A 19148-nucleotide genomic window follows, 5' to 3' on the forward strand; every position below is an offset into this window, starting at 1 on the left:
GGGTGAGATCGTCAAGGCATGGCAGACATCAACGCCTCCTCCCCAAAGCCAGGGTCATAAGAAGATCAGGGTCAGTAAGATCAGTCAGCCTCCACCCCCCCACACCCCCCATACATGCTAATTAAACAAACTACAGCCTCATCCTATACAGAGGTCAATGCACAGTGCAGTGCAAGCAGCGTGTTGAGAAATGCAAGGCTGGGGGTGGGGTTTGAGGTCTGCTTATATAATGACAGCCTATATGTATGTGTGTATGTGTTGCATGTCTGTTGACTTTTGCAGCTCAGCAGTCAATATCACAGATGCACATGCAAACAATTAAGGTCATGTATGGAGGTTATGCGTCTATGTGGTGTTTACATAAAGGACGTCAGCTTTCATCCTGTGTCTGTGGCACAACCCACAGAACTACAAAGAGCAACCATGTCACGATAACTCAAAATAACTTAAACTGCAGCAGCATACTGGTTGCACTCAAAAAAAAGAACAAAAAAAAAAAAAACCTCACCTTGACATGTGATCTAATTTCAACTGAAGCTGTATCTGACGTATGCATCTATGCCAATACATACCTAATCTCTGGGAGAACTCGTAGAACTTTTTCAGTTTCCCCACCAAGGGAACCACAGCTGCCCACGCCTGCTCCTGTAACGCCTCATCATTTGGGTTTTGGATCGCCTGAGGAAAAAATAAGAAAAAGAAAACACTTTAATCTACTCTTCTTTTACAGGAAAATCTAATTTAATATCTTAGTAATGTCATTTTAATATGTAGTGGTGAATTCAGCATCTGTGTATACTTGGAAATTATTACATGATTCAACATACGGAGAGTTTATGGAGCATTTCTAACATTTTAACAGCTTATTGATTGAGATTCAGCTTTTTGTTTCACTTTTATCTGTAAATGAAATGGCACAAACACTTTATGGATCAATGACCTTTTCATGCATGAATTATGAAAAAAGCTATTCAACATAATCTGACTAAGCAACTGAAATCTTGTTTTTTTTTCGTTACTAGGAAACAGTGGACAAATGAGGCTGAAACAAATATGCATTTGCGTTATTATGCATTAATTATGCATATGTGTTTAAATGGCATTTTGAAAAATACATGGCACACGAAATAAAATCTATGTATCTCCATCTCAAGAGTCGGAGTTTATTTATAGGTCAGAGCTTATATGAAGACGAAAGCATGAAGTCAGAGCTGATGTCATTATTATGCAACCATTTCCTATATTAGTGCACATATACAGTATATTGATTTTTTTTATATTAATTTGAGGTTTGTTTGTTTTTTTTTTATTTTGAGAGATTTAAGTCTTTTTGGCCTGCACAAAAAAGCCAAAATCATATTTCACAAATGTAACACAAGAACTTCACAATGAGCTAACAGGAAACACCTACACTTCTCTGGAGGAAAGTGCTTAAAACATCCCCCCATGTGAGTAATGCAGCACTACTTTTCCATGTCTCTTCTGCACAGCAGGAAAACAACAGCCTCACCTATCTGTGCTGCAGCTCTGTGTTCTGTCATTGGGGGTGGATATTCTGTGCTGGTGTTACCTCTCTGATCTCCTGGCCTGCCCCCTTGTACGCCTGGAGCTCATCCAGGATGCCCTTCGCATCCTTCAGCACCACATCCACCTGCTCCCACACTTCCCGCTCTGCATCTGTGGGCTGGGCATCTGCAGCAAAATATCAACAACAAGGTCAATGGGGCAAAGCTGATTGGTTTCTAATCCATATGCAGAGGCTCAACGTATGGAAAAAGACAAATCTAGGAAATCTATCAAATCCTCTGAGCTGATAGAAATTCTAATAAAAAACTTTCAATTATGTTAATGCTACTTGGATGAACTAATCTCATCCTTCTAGAGCTTCTCATTTACTTTGCCACCACCCACTTCTCTGGCAGAGAGGAGGAAAATGGTGCAAGATAAGAGACAAATATAAAAAAAAAAAGGGTTATGCAGTCTTCCAGCTCTGTAACAGATCTGGGTGAAGAGAATGTTGCAGAGTATTGGTAAACACAAAACAGAAAGAACTTGGGTTTTTTTAGGCTTAAGAGCAGCACTAGTGAAAACCTTTTCCACCACCTGAAGCAAGAAAATCTTGCCAAGTGTGATGACTGTAACAAACTCCTGCTCCCCAGCAGAAGAAACACCTGCAATATGAGCCTCAGCTATCCTTTCACTATTACAGTACAGAAGGAAAATGTATTTTTAATTGAAGATCATTTATATTTTATGTGTGCCATGAGGTCTGATTGCTTTGACTGAAAACACCATAAATAAAAGTACAATATAGACATGGACTGTACAACAGAGATGAATGCATGGGTTTAATTTAATAGTGTGATATTCTCTGTGTGTATCACTTCACACAGAAACAGTCTGAGCAGTGTGAGGCATTGTTTTCACTAAAGGTGTGACTGACTCTGTAGGTTTGCCAAGTGCAGAGAACACTACAGTAAGGTATCAAACCCAGTCGAGGGGCCTTAGGCTACGCAGCAGCTGAACTTCAGTGCTTTATATTTGAGTGTGGGGGGGTTGTCTCTGCTGCAAGTCTGCCCTGATTGAAATTCCACACACACTCTAGTGTAGAAGAGGTAGGTTGATGGAAAGCGGAGAAGCTTTAGTGGTAGATTTGATTGCTTTTGCCTCTGGGAGGATCATAGTGTAAAAGATAAGTGGCGGGGTGAAAAGACTTAAGAGTTCGGAGTTTTATACTGTTATTTAAAGATATTCATGTGATCGATATCAGGAGCGGGAGCAATTACTTAAAAGGACTCACTCTCAAAATCGAGGAAAAAATTGGGCTCCTGTTCCAGATCTGTGCACGTCAAAACTTTCAGTAGGTTCCCCATGTTACGATACCTGTAGAGGAAAGAGAACAACCAGTAATTTTAGGGAGGAGACCATCAACACAAGCAGCACCCACAGCACCTCACCGTTCCGCTTCACCGCTCTGCCGCCAGTATGAACTCGGCAGCCTGGTGCCCCAGATGTGCCCACTGTTCACAGAGACCACCGTTCCCCCAAGACCCCCGCATGTGTGTTTCCTGTGCCCAGGCTCCTGCCAAGCAGATGGTGAACCAAAAAGCCCCCCATGTATGTCCCAAAAATAAAAAAAACTCAGTTTGAGTTTCTCCTTCCCAGAAATCAAGCAGTCATATGCAAAGTAATCATTTTACAAGTCTCCTCCGGGGAAATCGAACAGTAACTTCACATCTAATCATGTATACTGCATATAATAGTAGGGATATGGTTAATTTTTTTATGAAAGAACTTGTCACATATGAAACATAAGTAGACCTGTTTATGAGGCTGGCTGTTTAGTTGTGCACTGAAATTCACTTTGTCATTTCTGCCGAATAACTATAGTATTTCTGTAAGTGTACTACAGTGTGATGGTTATAAGGGCTGAAACATAAGATTAATATTTAACACGTCTGAGTAATGACGCGCCTACAGCACATGTGATACAATAAGAAACCCTCATCATTACTGCAAGAGCACAATGCAAAAGAACCACAGTATCGTTAGCCTCCAAGCATAATTGCCTAAGTCATATACTATATGGACAAAAGTATTGGGACATGTTGAATTCAGGTGTTTCTGTTCTAACACGGGTCTGGGATACAAAACAATAATGACAAATGTCCTAATATACTTTTATATTGCAATAAATATCATTGCATTGATTAGTTTTGTTTAAATTGTTATCTTTGCTTCCAAAATACCTCAAAGATGGTTTTTACTTAATTTCTCTCAAAATTGATTTTTTTTTCTTTATTTTTTCATCCCTGACTATGTTTTAAATGTTTTACCTCTAAAATTCTAAAACATTTTTCGTGCTCTGACTGTAAATACTAATTTTCTACCATAAATAACCATCTACTTTCTTAACATCTCACTTAGGAAAAAAATATCTCCTATTAAACTTAAAAAGTAAATTTTGATGTTTATAAACCGCATGGACAAAAATATATGGACACATCATGGCTACAGCTGTAAGATGTCCTGCTCATGCCAATTTGAGATATAAACATCAATATTAATAATCAATACGATATTCATCACAATATAAAACTATAGTATGACATTTTTTATTATCGTTTTGTAGTCCAGACCCCTTAGAAAAGAAGCACCTGAATTCAACGTGTTCCAATAGTGTATGACACAGCTTCATAGCTTAATTGCCTAACGAATATAGTAGCATTCACATGATCTACACTTATTTAGTGATTTCTGGCCTATATTTCACTATAGAATTAAAAGCTAATTATTGAATAGGACTGTAGCATATGATCCATTATTAATCTACATGAACAAAATGTGGTAAGTTGTGTCTTTGTAGTTCCATTATTTAATTCTTACAGAAAAAGTTTATTGCCCTGATTAAAGTCTGGAAAAAGGATATCTTCCTCGTTCCTCATGGCAAAAAAAAAAAAAAAAAAAAACTTAATTCATTTTTGTGTGAGACAAGATGTTTTTGTCAAACAGCCCCATGAAGGAAGAGAGAAGAGAAAAAAAAGTCCTTTTTAACTGTAGGGGAACCTCAACTCCCGTATGTGATTAATTAAAGTTAAATTGGCAAATGCAGTTTAATTTCCTGCCAATCAGCTAAATGGCTTATTGATTAATTGATTAACCCTTTCAGTACTCAGTAAGTAGAGGGCCGAAGTACAGCTGTAACCAATACCATGGGCTTTCACCTGAAAAAACTGAACCAACCAACAAACCGCTCCTACATAGTGACTGCACAAACACTATGTGTTGACTCCATAGACGAAACATGCACTAAACCGGGCTTTTAAGTCAACATGAAATGTGCAAATAATTTGGCCGAATATCAGGAAAATGTGTAATGTGTGATAACATTGTTCAATGTTGTGATGTCAATATGTTTACAATAAATAAACACATTATTAGCTGTACTGGTAATAAATACACTGCCAACATATCCTCCAACACCAAATGACTCAACCCTGAATAAAGACCTGAAAAAATGATTGTGGACATACTTTCAACTAACACATTATAAATGAATACACAAATAATTACACAGATAATTTATCTAAATGCCAAACCATGTTACAATTTCCTAAAAATACCTCTGACCCGCTGCGTGACATACTGTATTTAATGGTAGAGACCGTTGCCTCTGCCTGTATTTTCTATTTTACTCTTGTTTGTCAAGTTTGTACCTGCTGCCAATAACAGCCTCATGCAGTAATATAAAAATGAAGCAACTCCAGCTCATTCGGAGATTCTCCCTGCATTAGTGTTAGTGTTGTGTAGTTTTGTCTGAGAGACAAAATTCTGGCAAAGCAAACACAGAGGCACTTCTCAGTCTGTCTATGCCAGTCGACCAGATCTGTCATTCAGAACCACAGCAGAAGGAGGAAGGTGCTTCATCTGTATTCCCTCTGAAACTTTCTAGTGATGATGTGGGCGTGTCTATGTATGACTTATTTTACTTACTTTTTTATGTCACAGCTTTTGACTTTAAGTTGTCCTTTAAATACAATAAAACAACAAGAGATTAAAACTTAATAATCCTGATCCATCTAAAATACCTTTCTGAACTGAATTAAATTTTTAAAAAATGTTTTAAATATAAGCCATCTTCAAGTCTTGTGGCGTTTCAAACTGATAATTTTGATTGTTGCTGTGCGAACATGAAATGATTTTGTGTTTCAGGCTGTTTTTTGTGATGCCTTTACATCAGGGGTGTCAAACTCATTTTTGTTCAGGTTCCACATTCAGCCCAATTTGATCTCAAGTGGGCCGGACCAGTAAAATAGTAACATAATAACCTATAAATAATGACAACTTCAAATTTTTCACTTTGTTTTAGTGCTAAAAATAGCATTAAATTATGAAAATATTTACATTTAAACTGCCCAAATAAAAAAGTGTGAAGAACCTGGGAAAAAAAGAAATATAAGTGCAATTTTAACAATATTGTGCCTCAACTTACCATTTATACATGTGCTTTACAGATCAGATCTGGAAAGGCACAAAACATTTAGTAACAGGCAGAATATTGTTAAATTTGCACTTAATTTTCTTGAGGTATTTCAGGTTGTTCATATTTGATCTGATTATTCACATTGTATTGTTAAAGGATAGTTCTTTAATGTAAATATTTTCATAACATTTTTTTGCGCTATAACAAAGAAAAATGTACACGTCATTATTTAAAGGCATAGTATAATATTGTCTACATACCTATGATAATAATAATAATAATAATAATAATAATAATAATAATATTTTTTCACATTAAACCAAGAGGAAAATTTGAGGTCATTATTTATGGCACAGGTGTCAAACATGCGGCCCGGGGGCCAAATCCAGCCTGCCAAAGGGTTCAATCCGGCCCCTGGGATGAATTTGTGAAATACAAAAATTACACTTAAGATATTAACAATCAATGGTGTTAAAATCATTTTAGGTCATTTCTGTCTAAAGTGGATCAGACCAGTAAAATACTATCATAATAACCTAGAAATAATGAAAACTGTAAATTTGTCTTTTTGTTTTAGTGTAAAAAAAAGCAAAATTACACAAAAATGTTTATATTTACAGACTAGCCTTTTACAAAAAATGTGAATATCTGGAATGTCTTAAGAGAAGTATGTGGAATTGTACCACTTTCTGCCTGTTATTTAATGTTTTGTGTATTTGTATATCCACTATGACGTATAAATGATAAACTAAAGTATTATATTGTTAACATTGCACTTATTTTACTAAAGAATTTTCAGGTTGTTCATATTTGTTCATGTTATGTTCAAGTACAATTCACAGATGTAAACATTTTCATTACGGAATTTACTTTTTTCACTCAAAAGTTCTTATCCTATTATTTATATTATTTTACTGGTCCGGCCCACTTTACATCAGATTAGGCTGAATGTGGCCCCTGAACTAAAATGAGTTTGACACCCCTGATTTATGGGTTATCATCCTATTATTTTACTTGAGATGACAACTGGTCTGTTTGTGGCTCCTGAACTAAAATGAGTTCGACGCCACTGACTGTTAATATCTTCAGTTTAATTTTTGCACTTTGCAAATTCATCTTGCAGACTGGATTGGAACTTTCAAGCCGGTTTTGGCCCGCAGGCCACATGTTTGACACCCCTGCTTTGAATGATGATGAAAATATCAATTCCTCATGACACAGATGCAGAAAGAACAGAAAACATGTTATGGAAGGGGGAGATTCTTAACATGACTGTATGGTATCACACAGCCCTAGTCAGCATTACTAAAACAGTCTGTATATTTGGCCCACAGCTATTTTGTTTTACTGTACAACTTCAGAGAGATACCATTGACTACTTTCCCATGCTGCTGTAAATGAGACGGTGCCTTCAGGTGAACAACGTATTGAAGAGATGATGATGATAGCAGAAATGGGAAGAGTGACTAGGGCGCCAAAGACCGATAGCGATACCCTGACATCAGCGCTCGAGTTATATCTGCACTGCTGAGGCATACATACCAATACACATACAGTACATGCTGTAGATCTATATTTAAGGATCAGCCTTCCAGGAGTCCCTATCCTAGAAAGTGCAGAGCTGATCTTTCTCCGAATCAGAGCAGAGGTCAACAAACATGACAAGTCCCAGATCTGTGGCAGTTTATGCAAAGAAACAGTGACAGGCTCCGTCAACAGAGATAGATTTAACCCTTTCTGACACAATGGATGGGTGCGGAGAGGGCGGAGGCAGGGACAGTGACGCCGTTGGAACAGTGACGAGGCTGAACTTCGGTGGGCAGATGTCATGTGCAGTGAGTGACAGGTGAAAAGCCAAAGCGACTCAGTGAGGGCTCGGTGGTGACACAGTAAATCATGCCGACACAGGTAACGCCGAGAGACAAGGAGGTGCTGCGACAGAGCAAAGTACACACTCAGCAGTCACGAGCAGAGGGGTAGATGGGGTGTTTTTAAAATGCATGAGATGCATGATGGTGGACGGGGGAGAGGACATGTAAACCTGCATCTGCAATGTGAAAGCTCTGCAGTGGGTCATGTCCTTATTTTTACTCACATTATAACAGTAATCAGAAACTCCCCCTCATGTCCAAAACACAACAAGTAATCAATGAGTACTTCAATTTAATTTTGATTAAGTTTTTTTTTTTTTTTTTTTAAGGAACATAGAAAAAGCATGATACTTGTGTGCAAATCAGACAGAAGACATAAAAAATGGATGAGGAAAAAGATAAATGGTCAGTTAAAATAAAAAAAAAAAAAATAGAAAATACCTATACACACATTTTCATCCCAGTATTAATATATAGTTATGCTGAGGATGTGTGTGTATGTGTATGTACTCTGTAACTTTAGAGCTTTTAGACATGTCACACAGCCCAACTTCACATTTTTATATTTTGCCTCTATTTAATAAGATGAAAAGAACATAAAACATGATGAACAGGTGTTACTTTATTTTTTTGTCCAGGAGCGTGCACATCCATATTTTCTGATTATCCTGCACTTGGAGGGGGAAAAAATGGCAGACTATTTTTAACTGAGAGGACATGTCTGGATTAGACTAGCTCTACATGTAAAGAGTCATAAGATAATTTTTCTTGGTTGTTGTTCTCAGTTCAACTGGACTGGTTTAGCACCAGTCCAGCTGAACCGAGAAGAACTACCAAGAAAAAGGATGACCTGGGCAAATGAGAACCTACACAGACGTAAGCAAATTAAGACAGTACATTTTATTTATAGAGCACTTTTCACAGACAGAGTCACAAAGTGCTTTACAGTGCAAAGCACAAATAAACAGTCCAAACAAAATACAATTAAAATACCATTTAAACACAATAAAATACAATTAAAATATGATAAATACATAAAGTGCAATCAGTTTGTCGCAGGCCTGAGTCAGCTGGGAAATTAAAAAGCCTTCTTGAACAGGACTGTTTTGAGGTGTTTTTTAAAACTCTCTACAGAGTCCATGAACCGTAGGTGTAGAGGCAGGTCATTCCAAAGACACTTTAAAAGACCTGTCACCCCGTGTGCTAAAACAGGCGCCACAGACATCATAAGACAACTTTTATTATGACGTGGCATTATAAAAATAACATTTCATGGCTGATTGATGTCCTTAACCTGGTTATTTGCTAACCATAACTGACACATGGTAACCTAATTTGACTGATTTAGTCCAAACTTCTTAACTGAAGTGCATTTCTGTCTCTGTAGTGTATACATTGTACACCATATCTTTCCATTCATTGACAGTTGATATCTCTTTCCAATGACACTGCTGAGTCATAACTTACCGATCAATACTTTAAAATACAGGCTGCATATTTGTGTCAAAAATTTCAAGTAACTGGCCATGAATCTTTATTTTTACTTATTTTCTCAGACCCCTTCTCCTACTGCTGTCATTCAGTCTAACCCGGCGACCACCTGCACAGATCCACCTGCCTTGTCTAGCCTCATCTTCCTCTCCTCCGCTAATGTGACCTGAATGTCTGGCTGTGCCAACACTGGCACCTCACTGGCTGTCGAGAAGCAGCACCTGATCCAGCCTCAGAAGGCCTGAGAGCTGTCACTGACCTCGCCCTGCTGGATGATGTGGGCAGTGCCCACCACTGTTGCCAGTCTTCCTCTGGTCCTCTATCGCCACCTTTCAGCCGTTCAGGCTGATGCCAGCCGGCTGTTAGGCAGAGCTGCTACAACTCACAGTACACACTGTTGAGCACAGGCAGCAGCGTCTCACAGGACCACCACTGCTCCCCTGTGCTGTTAGAAACAAGGTCATTTTAAGGACGGGGATTTGAGTGGAAGCATTTCGAAGTTCAGAGAATCTTCAAGTGCATTAGAAAAAGAGGAGATTAAATTTTGCAGCTTTTATGTTACTCCTCTGGCAAATAAATACTCAAATTACATCATAAGAATCATTTCAAGATTACATTCACAAACCTCCATCAGAAGGGTTTTTAGTGTCTTATATGGACTTTTTATGATAACAACTGTCCATTTGCAGATAAAGGATGTCAGTATGAGTTGTGCTGCATGTGACTGGTTGCTTAGCGATAGCGTAGTAACAGAGGAGTGAGTGGATAAAATGCTGGCTGAGGATGTACAGATACTGTATCACAGTTTGGATTTGAAGTACCCCCCCCTCCCTTGGTGCCAGCAGCAGGACCCAGTAGTGCTGACACGTCCTGGGCACCACAGAGTCCGACGACAGTCTTGTTGTTGTTTTGAACCCCCCCACTGAGCGATCGCGTGCTCGCAGCGAGGGAGGGAGGGCTGCTTCTAAGGCCAGGGGCAGAATCTGACAAGCAGGAGCCCGCGCAGCTCTCCTATTGGCTGAGCCAATCTACCCAACAGCTCACTGTATCCATGGAGGCAAAAAAAATTTGGTGCCATTGAAAACATTGCAGCAGCCAATCAGGCTGCAGCTCTGAGTGAGGAAGCGAGTACAGTAGTAGTAGGACTTGAAACACATGAATATATTAATACAGATGAGGTAATGCGCCAAAAACAGGAGATTAGTAGAGAGTGAAGTCAACTGGAGACGATGGAGAAATATTTTATTCACCTACGGAGCAGATATTTTAATATGATTAAATTTGTGTGCAGCTCAGCAAATTGACATTAAGAAAAAAATATTTTAAATAAAAATATGCAAACGCAAATTATAATGACACAAATGTGACCAAATTATTATCTTCTTTTATATATATTCTCTGTTTGTCCCTGATTTTAAAGAACTAGTATTTGGAGGTTTTGTGGGGAGCCATAATTGAAATATATCTATAAATGTCCAAACATTGGACATGTAATTTCAATAATCCAGAGATGTAGGGAGGTTGGAGCTTATTTGGTTAAGACACCAAAACAGTGCCACGCCCATGCAGCAGCCTGACCTCTGCATGGCACTGCCTTTTGGCGTCTCCCGGTGCTCTTCTTCCCTTTAATATGTGCAGAAAAAGAAACAGGACACAGCTGAAAACCGAGCACTGCGGCAATGTCCTACAAAACTGGCGCACACTCGGGGTGATGGCTGGCTAATGTTAGTGGGGGACGGAGGGGGGGATAGTGCTGACATTCCACTACTCGGTTGCAGCATGAGGATCCACGTGCCCTGCTGCTTTACTATGGAAGAGGAAAAACAACGCCCTCCCCTCCCCTCCCCAACCAGGCACAGAAACAGCACGGATCATCACGTGGGCTCCGCCGTGGAGAGGAGAGGCTGGGCACTTGCCTGAGGTGTGGAGGGGGGATGGGGAGAGGCAGCAGTGTATGTATGTGTGTGTGTGTGTTCATGTCTGATTTAATGTGGGTCTAGAGGAGAAAATGTATAGCTCATATTTAAAGATAAAATATGATATTTAAAGGAAAAAAAACAGTGATGAAGGTGAAGATGTGTGCTGAATATTATTGCGTGCGTTGAAGGGGAGGGATTGTGAGGCGTCACACTGCGGCAGAGGCGGGCAGAGCTAGGCAGCTTTAAACTTGACCTAGATTCCCCGGGTGACACGCCACATCGCATTAGCCCACTCGGCCAGACCTGGACCCGCCGGAGCTCGCTGACACTGGCCCGAGTCGACAAGCAGAAAATGGGGGAGCACTTCCCAAATGGGGCTGGCATGTGCCCCCACCTCACCCCCCCTGCTTTCTTCCTCTACCCCACTGACCCCCCCAACCCCCCACCCCACCTCTCATCCTCAACTTCTCCTCACCCCCTTCCCCAGACCATGCCGCTCCTACACAGCTGACTAAAAATGGTTCAGAGAGGGGGGGCAGGGTGGTTAAGGAAAAAGGGGCGGGGGATGGCTGTCATTTGTTTGTTTATGGGGGTGAACTCGATTACCTTGTAGCCACGCCTCTGTATTGTCGCATAAACATCAGCTAATGCCCCCCTCACCCAGATTCTGACAGATCAAAACAAACCTCAGCACTACAGGAAGACTGAATCATTACAACTGACGGTGATACTCGAGGTGACATCTAGTATCAGCTGTCTTGTCTTACTCCTGCCACCAGCAGCAGCAGCAACAGCGCACAGGCGGCTAAAAATACTCCCTAAAAACAAGTCGTACAAAGCTTCACATCACTATTGCTACTACAGTCATCATGGAGCCCATCAGCAAGAAATGGAAATGCACATGTGCAAACTGCAGTTTGTCCAGAGGAGCAGATCAGAGGAAGATGAAAGTGGGTGCGCCTCATCCTTCAGCTAAGCCTTTCTCTTTGGACAGCACCTGATGAAAGTTGGAAACCATGGCAACAGGCACGTACACAAGAGTCAGCTAAAAAGCGGGCTCCATTGAAATCGAGCGCTAAGAAGGGCTCTTCTGTCGCACCAATACAACACTTTATGCCATCAAAACACACAGACACGCCGACAGCCTGAGCTCATGTTAGTTTCAGATTAATCCATTTAGCGGATGAACACCAAAACAGTGAGGGCCTCAGTGATCATCTCATACAGGAACATCTATGTGTCAATACATTAGGACTGCAGCTATCACATTTTGTTGATTAATCAATAAGTTGTTGGGTCCATAAAATCATAGAAAATAGTGAAAAAGGTTGATTAGTGCTTTCCAAAGCTCAAGATTATTTCCTAAAATGTCCTATTCTGTCCCTAAACCAAAGATACTAATGACATAAGTAAAGAAACCAGAAAATATTCCGTTTTAAGAATGTAAAACTACAGAAAATGTACTTTTTTTCTCTTCACATTTTTTTTTTAATAATTAATGTTGGTGACTGATTTTGTGGTTAATAACCGAGTGATTCCATCCAGTAATGTTTGACTTTTTGTTGAAATTTGTTGAATTTTTGCCTCAGCTGAACATCTGCCTCAGAAGGAAGCCTCCACTCCAGTGAACCCTCCCCACCCTGCCCTTGAGAGTCCTCTGACTCCTTCCTAGGACGTGTTAGGAAATCGGTTAAGGGGAAGGGGAGGTCACATTGGCTCATTAATGTTGGTCAAAGCAACATGTCCCTCAGGGCAGTTATCCCTTGAACCCATTCACAGAGATCTTCCATTCTTCCACCAGAAACAGCCCTCAACTGTCAGTGCTCGACTGACCTTCTGACTGTGACTCACTCATGTCACTGCATCCTTATATCACACTTACTTAACACTCCTGAGTGTTCTGTTTTTCATTTGTGGTTGTTACGCTAAATTAAAGCCTGATTTCACTTAAGGAACAGTACAATGTGACCTTAAATGTGCTTTTTTTTTCCTTGCACAATATTAACCCAACAGGATTTTGGGTGGGGCTCGGTGGAGGTTTTAGAGGGATGATGAGTGTCACATTGAAGAGTACCAGTTTATTCTGTAAGAGAGGACTGCCACCTGGAGGATGAAAAGGGTTGTGCGTATGAGGCGTGAACGTTGAGGAAGACCACTCCCAAACCTTGTTAATCCATCCTCAGGACAGCTTTAGGAAAGTGAAAAACATGTGACAAGAGACAGCAGCCACGATGAAATGCTTTTCCACAAGACTGTCATAAAATTATACAAAAAGTATCTGCAAAGACCATTTTATGGTCTGATAAATGTCAGTTTATGGGATGAGGGGCAACATCCATTATCCAAGAGCTCCATCCAGTGTTCACTTACTGTCACTGCTTAATTGATGCAACTCACAATTAAAATCCATGTAGACTCAATGTTCAGTCCATGTTTCTTATTGATCTGCAAGAAACAGTATCAAGGCTGTTTTACATGTACATTTGCAGACGAGTGACGGCGGTCGACTCTAGAGAACCTGGGCAGGAAGTTACACAGTGTCAACCCTCCAGCAGCATTAATAATGTATAACCTGAGGAGAAGCTGGGAGCTTTTAGCTGACATAACAAACCACTCCACATATTACAACCACTCAGACATATCATCTCAAATTACTCATTCAACGGGTGGGGTTTGTGGTGGGGCGGGGGGGGTGGCAGGAGCATTTTCCACATGCTGAGTCAAGAGTGGAGCTACGAATACTTCCAAAGAAAAACACAAAGTCTACTGGTGAGGTAAACAAAACAACTGTCAGGGAATTACACCAGTATTAAAAAGTACTTAAAATGAAAAATGTATTATTAAAATCCTAAATATTTTCAGAAGCTGCAGGTAAAATGGTACCTAACTTTACCAGATGAGGGCAGTGTTGACCCAGTTATAATCCTAGCAACTGGTGAGCCAAGAAAAGCTTCACCTCAGGCTACTGCGCCACACCTCCCCCTGGCTTAGCAAGGGCTAATCCATCCTGTATACATTTAACACAAAACACAGACTCGCTGCATTAACTCTCCATTTATGATGCAACACGTCTACTGTTCCCCTGCACTGCCACAGGGTTGTGGACTACATACGAACAGAAATAGCTTGTGATTTAGGCTATTTTACAACCAGAGCACCACAGCAGCTTGGCCTTAGTCTAAATGCACACAAATGCACGACAGATCTTCAAGGATCTGACACTGACTTAGTGATCCTATATACGAACCACCTGAGGCTTAGCTGTCAGAAAGGCACAGTATTCCAGCACCATGGTTAAGCCAATAGAATGATGGCTGCGTGTCATGGTAACCATCTCCGAGGAAACGCAGAGGAAAATACAACAGGGATGGGCGGACGTGCAAGCGGGGAGAGATGATGGGATTTGGAAAAGGTGGAATGAGAACCTGACAGTGACATTATGTGGACAGGAAACATGAGTGACGCCCTGCTGAAAAAACATAAAACCTACTCCGAAACATACTGCAGAAAAACAAGGAGAACATCTATGAGTTAAAAATGAACTGACCCTAACATAAAAAAAAAGTAGTGGAGTCCATGTTGGTCACGTCCAGAGACGCTGGGCAGTGACCCTGCGCCCTATCGTTACATAAACACCCCGGCCTTGGGGAAGAGGAAGCTGGGAGCACCTACATTACTCAACTCCTTTTTATGGCCCACAATGCACTTCATTTCCTGAGCTAGCATTACACATACACCCACAGCACGGCACATTAAGACTATAATAGGCATAGGTGCACCACAGGCAGTCTTACATAATGACATGTCTCTACTGAAGTAGAAGCTACAACAGTTTGAGATTCTGCTAATGCTTAAACATGAATCAGATGCAGCTGACATGTCAAGTTGATGTTTTATATAAACACGGGATACTACATGTGCAGTGGATCTGGGTCACGGGTGTCAAACATACAGGTCTGCTAAAGGGTCCAGTCCGGCCCGTGGGATCAATATGTGAAATGAAAAAAATACACCGAAGATATTAACAATCAGGGGTGACAAAATCATCTTAGTTCAGGTTCCACATTCAGACCAATGTGATCTCAAGTGGGTCAGAGCCCTAAAATACTATCATGATAACCTATAAATAATGACAAATACAAATGTTTGTTTTAGTGTAAAAAAAAAAAGGAAAATTACATGAAACTACTCATGCTTACAAGCTATCCTTTCACCAAAAATGTGAATTACCTAAAAAATATGAACAACCTGACATGTCTAAGAGAAGTGCAGTTTTAACCATATTCTGCCTGTTATTAAATGTTTTGTATCTTTGTAGATCCACGGTGATCTGTAAGTTGTAATGTGTATGTGTAAATGATAAACTGAGGCATAATACTGGTAAAATTGCACTTCTCTAATGAAATGTTGGGTTCTTTATGGTTGTTCACAGTTTTTTAATTTTTTGTGGATCTGGGCAATTTCATAATGTAATTTTACTTTTTTCACTCATAATTTAATTTACTGCCCTGGCCCACTTGAGATCACATTAGTCTGTGGCCCCTGATCCCAAATGAGTTTGACACCCCTGATCTAGCCTAAGGTGCATCATCCAACTAGTTGCCAAAAGCTGGGAGTAAAACTGATCAGCTATCAAAACATTCTGCATCAGACTGCAGTTCAACACTGTTATGTGAGGGTGCCAGCTGCCCTTCACGATTTTCTTCCTCTTTGTATATGATTTTTAGAAGGTGAAGAGACAGGTTTTAAACTTTACGCAGCTTGAGTACAGTGTCCACAGAGAGAAATGCAACTAAAGCTCCAACTCTCAAGTGTCAGTTGTTCTCTGCTAAAAGAGAAGTGTGTGGGTAAAATCATACCATTAAGTATGTAGGTTTTATTTTGACATTCAAATCAGTATTTGCAGGAACAGAGAAGTACACACGACATCATCCACATAAGTCTCCTTACCAATACTGAGCCCACATTTGCATGGAAACTGTCACCAGTGGAAAAATGAAGTGAATGACTGAGCAAACTGACATTTACAAAAATAACCCATTCATTTAAATGCACTCAGTGCATGACATCAATTTTAAATACAGGCACATTTCAGGGGAAAAACAAACAAGACGCATGGAGTCGTCTTGCATCTTTTACTCTCAACAGCAGGTTTTATTGTGTACAATTTAAATTTTGATCAGATATACACTGCATCCTATAAATACATATGTAAACGACAGATATGAAAGCCAGCAGTATGAAAATAGGCCAATATTTCCACTCTCCATGACGAAGAGCAACACAGACATGCTAGCTGAGGATACTGCTCTTAATAGAAGTCTTAGTATTACAGCGTCAACCAGGACTTGGAAAATTCTTACGAACCTACAAATGTGAATATGAGAACTTACCAGCAGTGTGTGACTGTCAGACAGGAGCAGGGAGGCCTGGCCTGGCAGGTGGCCCCGGGTCACAGTCCTCCAGCAGAGGTCAGCCTCTGAAACACAAACGCACAATGCATTAAACTCTAACAGAGGTTACAAACATGTATGTACAGGGTTCGAACACATTTTTCAAGGTTAAATTCAAGCAGTTTTAAGGGTCATTTTCAAATTTTTCTATCATGGCGCCTTATCACAGGGGTAAATTACACATCTACAGGAATACATATACGCATAGTTATTGTTTTCACTTTTTATCACAATGATGTACATTGAATTACACTATAAACATCTAAAATTGTGTTTCATAATAGCAAAACATTTAGAAAGTCAAAGGAGAACACAAAGTTTTATACAAAAAAAGAAAAGACACTTGGCGTTCTTCAGACACACTCGCAACGAGCCAAAGATTAAGATAAAAAAAGTACCTGGAGTCAACCTGAGAACACCCACTAATTTTCTGTTTTGACCTAAAGTTTTATTTTTCAAAATGTATCACCTCTCTGTAAGTAGCTTTGGCTTGAGTTAATATTAAAAATAAATAAATAAATTACATCACAGAGTTATAATTGCAAGCACTTTCACGCCCTTTTCAGACCTTGAAAACACAACATTGAAATTCAAGCATTTTCAAGGATTTCAAGCACCTGTACAAATCCCATATGTATGCCCCTTTTGAAAAAAATAAACTGAAATGTGAGCATGTTCCTAAAACAAGCCACTTCTGGATCCTGAAACACTGTTTTGTGCTTTTTCAATGGAACAAATGACAAAGTACCAGAATGTTCTCACGTACAGGTTCCACCCCGTTACAAAGGTCAGCATGTAGCCTCATATCATTCATTTTATCCAAACATGACAGAAAAGGGAATTATAACATTTCTAGACAAGAGTTGGTCTTGTTCTTGTGAAACTAGCTAATTGGAGAGTTTTTATAAAACATGGAACAACCGGACCTGCATTAAAAACACCCCACTTCCTATTGTGCAACACTTCCTCTGATTCAGCGAGTACTTCAGGTTTTCTACAAGGCTCCCCGTTTCCTCCTGCACAGTCTCGACGACAGAAGTCACTCTATCCAACTCATGTCTGCAACATTTCACTCAGGAAGTTCAGGATTGAATCTATAGATTTCAAAACACATAGTTCAGAAAATCCGACAGGTTCCGTTTAACATTAACACAGTCTGTGCAAACCGCAAGCATGCTTCAGAAGTTGAAAGTGAAAACTCGGTTCACTGAAACCATTAGGACCAAGGCACTGCTCGACTCGCCGGCCTGAATACAAATGCACGGCTTTAGCAGCAGTGTTGGTCATGCATGAATGTGATCAGACTTCAAACCTGCGAGAGCTGCGAGAAGAAAACTGCCTTCATATTGTGATCGAATACGACACTATGAAAAACTATGGGCTATAAAGTAAAGGAGTTGGTTTTAAAGAGATGAAATAAGAGAAATCCTCAAGGACTATAAGGTCGACTGAACCTGAAGAATGATGTTGCGACGGCCTCTGTCCTTATCCCGGCTTTTCTCCACGCAAACTGGCCATGACTTCTAATCCAATAGAGCTGACATGTCACAGGGGACATTCTGGGTGACATCTGTGACAGGGAATCATGGGAGTGGGCTATGCATCACTGCTACAGCTGGGGGCCAAAACATGAGGCCAAATGAGCTCATGAGCAACCACATGAGGAGTTTACAGACAGTCGTGCATATGGTTTTGATGACCCCCCCATTTTGCGCCGTCTGGGATGGTAGTGAAACTTTATTAACATTCAAATGAGAGTAATGACAGGGAGCATGTTGAAATATTTGAACATGCACAGCTACTCACTAGAACAATTGAGTCAGGAGCTTTACAATAACAAGGAAATAGTCCTTATATGTAACATCTACAGATGAATGATGAATAGTGTTATGATGATGTGTACTTAAGTGTATACTGGGCCTCTGCTTACATTTCAGAGGTGCATAAGTGGTATACATTTAAGCTTTAATAATCATATGTAAACATGACTTTACCCTAACTAACTTTTTAGTAAGTTATTTCATATATTCTTTATGGCTAAAATTTGCTTAGAGGTCTTATGTCTTTGTGCATAAGAAATCAATGTAAGTGAATCCCCAAATGAACTTTGTGTTGGTAAATGCAAGTTATGCAAGTTTACAGGATTTCAGTTCTGTTGCAACATGTTGATGGTCATATGAACTATGTTTTCAGGTCAAAAATGTCCAATTTCATCATAATTAATGCTATATTTTCATGTCACAAATGGCCAAGTTATATTTGAACTGAATTTACCTGAAAAACAAATATTCTATTCTTTTAGATTCCCCAATTTTTCTTACAAGATTATATCCTACATATCACATGTTTTATTTTTACAGGTTACAATATGGAGTATGGTGCTGATCCATCCTGCTTATGTTACACCAATACATTAAGAATGTCACACGTC

The 19148-nt window shown here is 39.9% G+C and overlaps 1 protein-coding gene across 1 annotated transcript in view; it reads right to left on the reverse strand.

Annotated features, from left to right (window-relative positions):
- The window catches only part of fam49bb (family with sequence similarity 49 member Bb), a 46409-nt gene that overhangs the window by 15052 nt on the left and 12209 nt on the right, over positions 1–19148 (reverse strand). The window contains exons 2-5 of the mRNA XM_030123871.1: positions 16658–16743; positions 2801–2883; positions 1571–1692; positions 573–678 (exon numbers count right to left, since the gene is read on the reverse strand). Of these exons, the coding sequence (XP_029979731.1) occupies positions 573–678; positions 1571–1692; positions 2801–2873 (301 nt within the window). The 5' untranslated portion in view covers positions 2874–2883; positions 16658–16743. The remainder of the gene's footprint in view (positions 1–572; positions 679–1570; positions 1693–2800; positions 2884–16657; positions 16744–19148) is intronic.

Source organism: Sphaeramia orbicularis, chromosome 20 (genome assembly GCF_902148855.1).
Source record: "Sphaeramia orbicularis chromosome 20, fSphaOr1.1, whole genome shotgun sequence".
In the NCBI taxonomy this organism is placed as follows: domain Eukaryota; kingdom Metazoa; phylum Chordata; class Actinopteri; order Kurtiformes; family Apogonidae; genus Sphaeramia; species Sphaeramia orbicularis.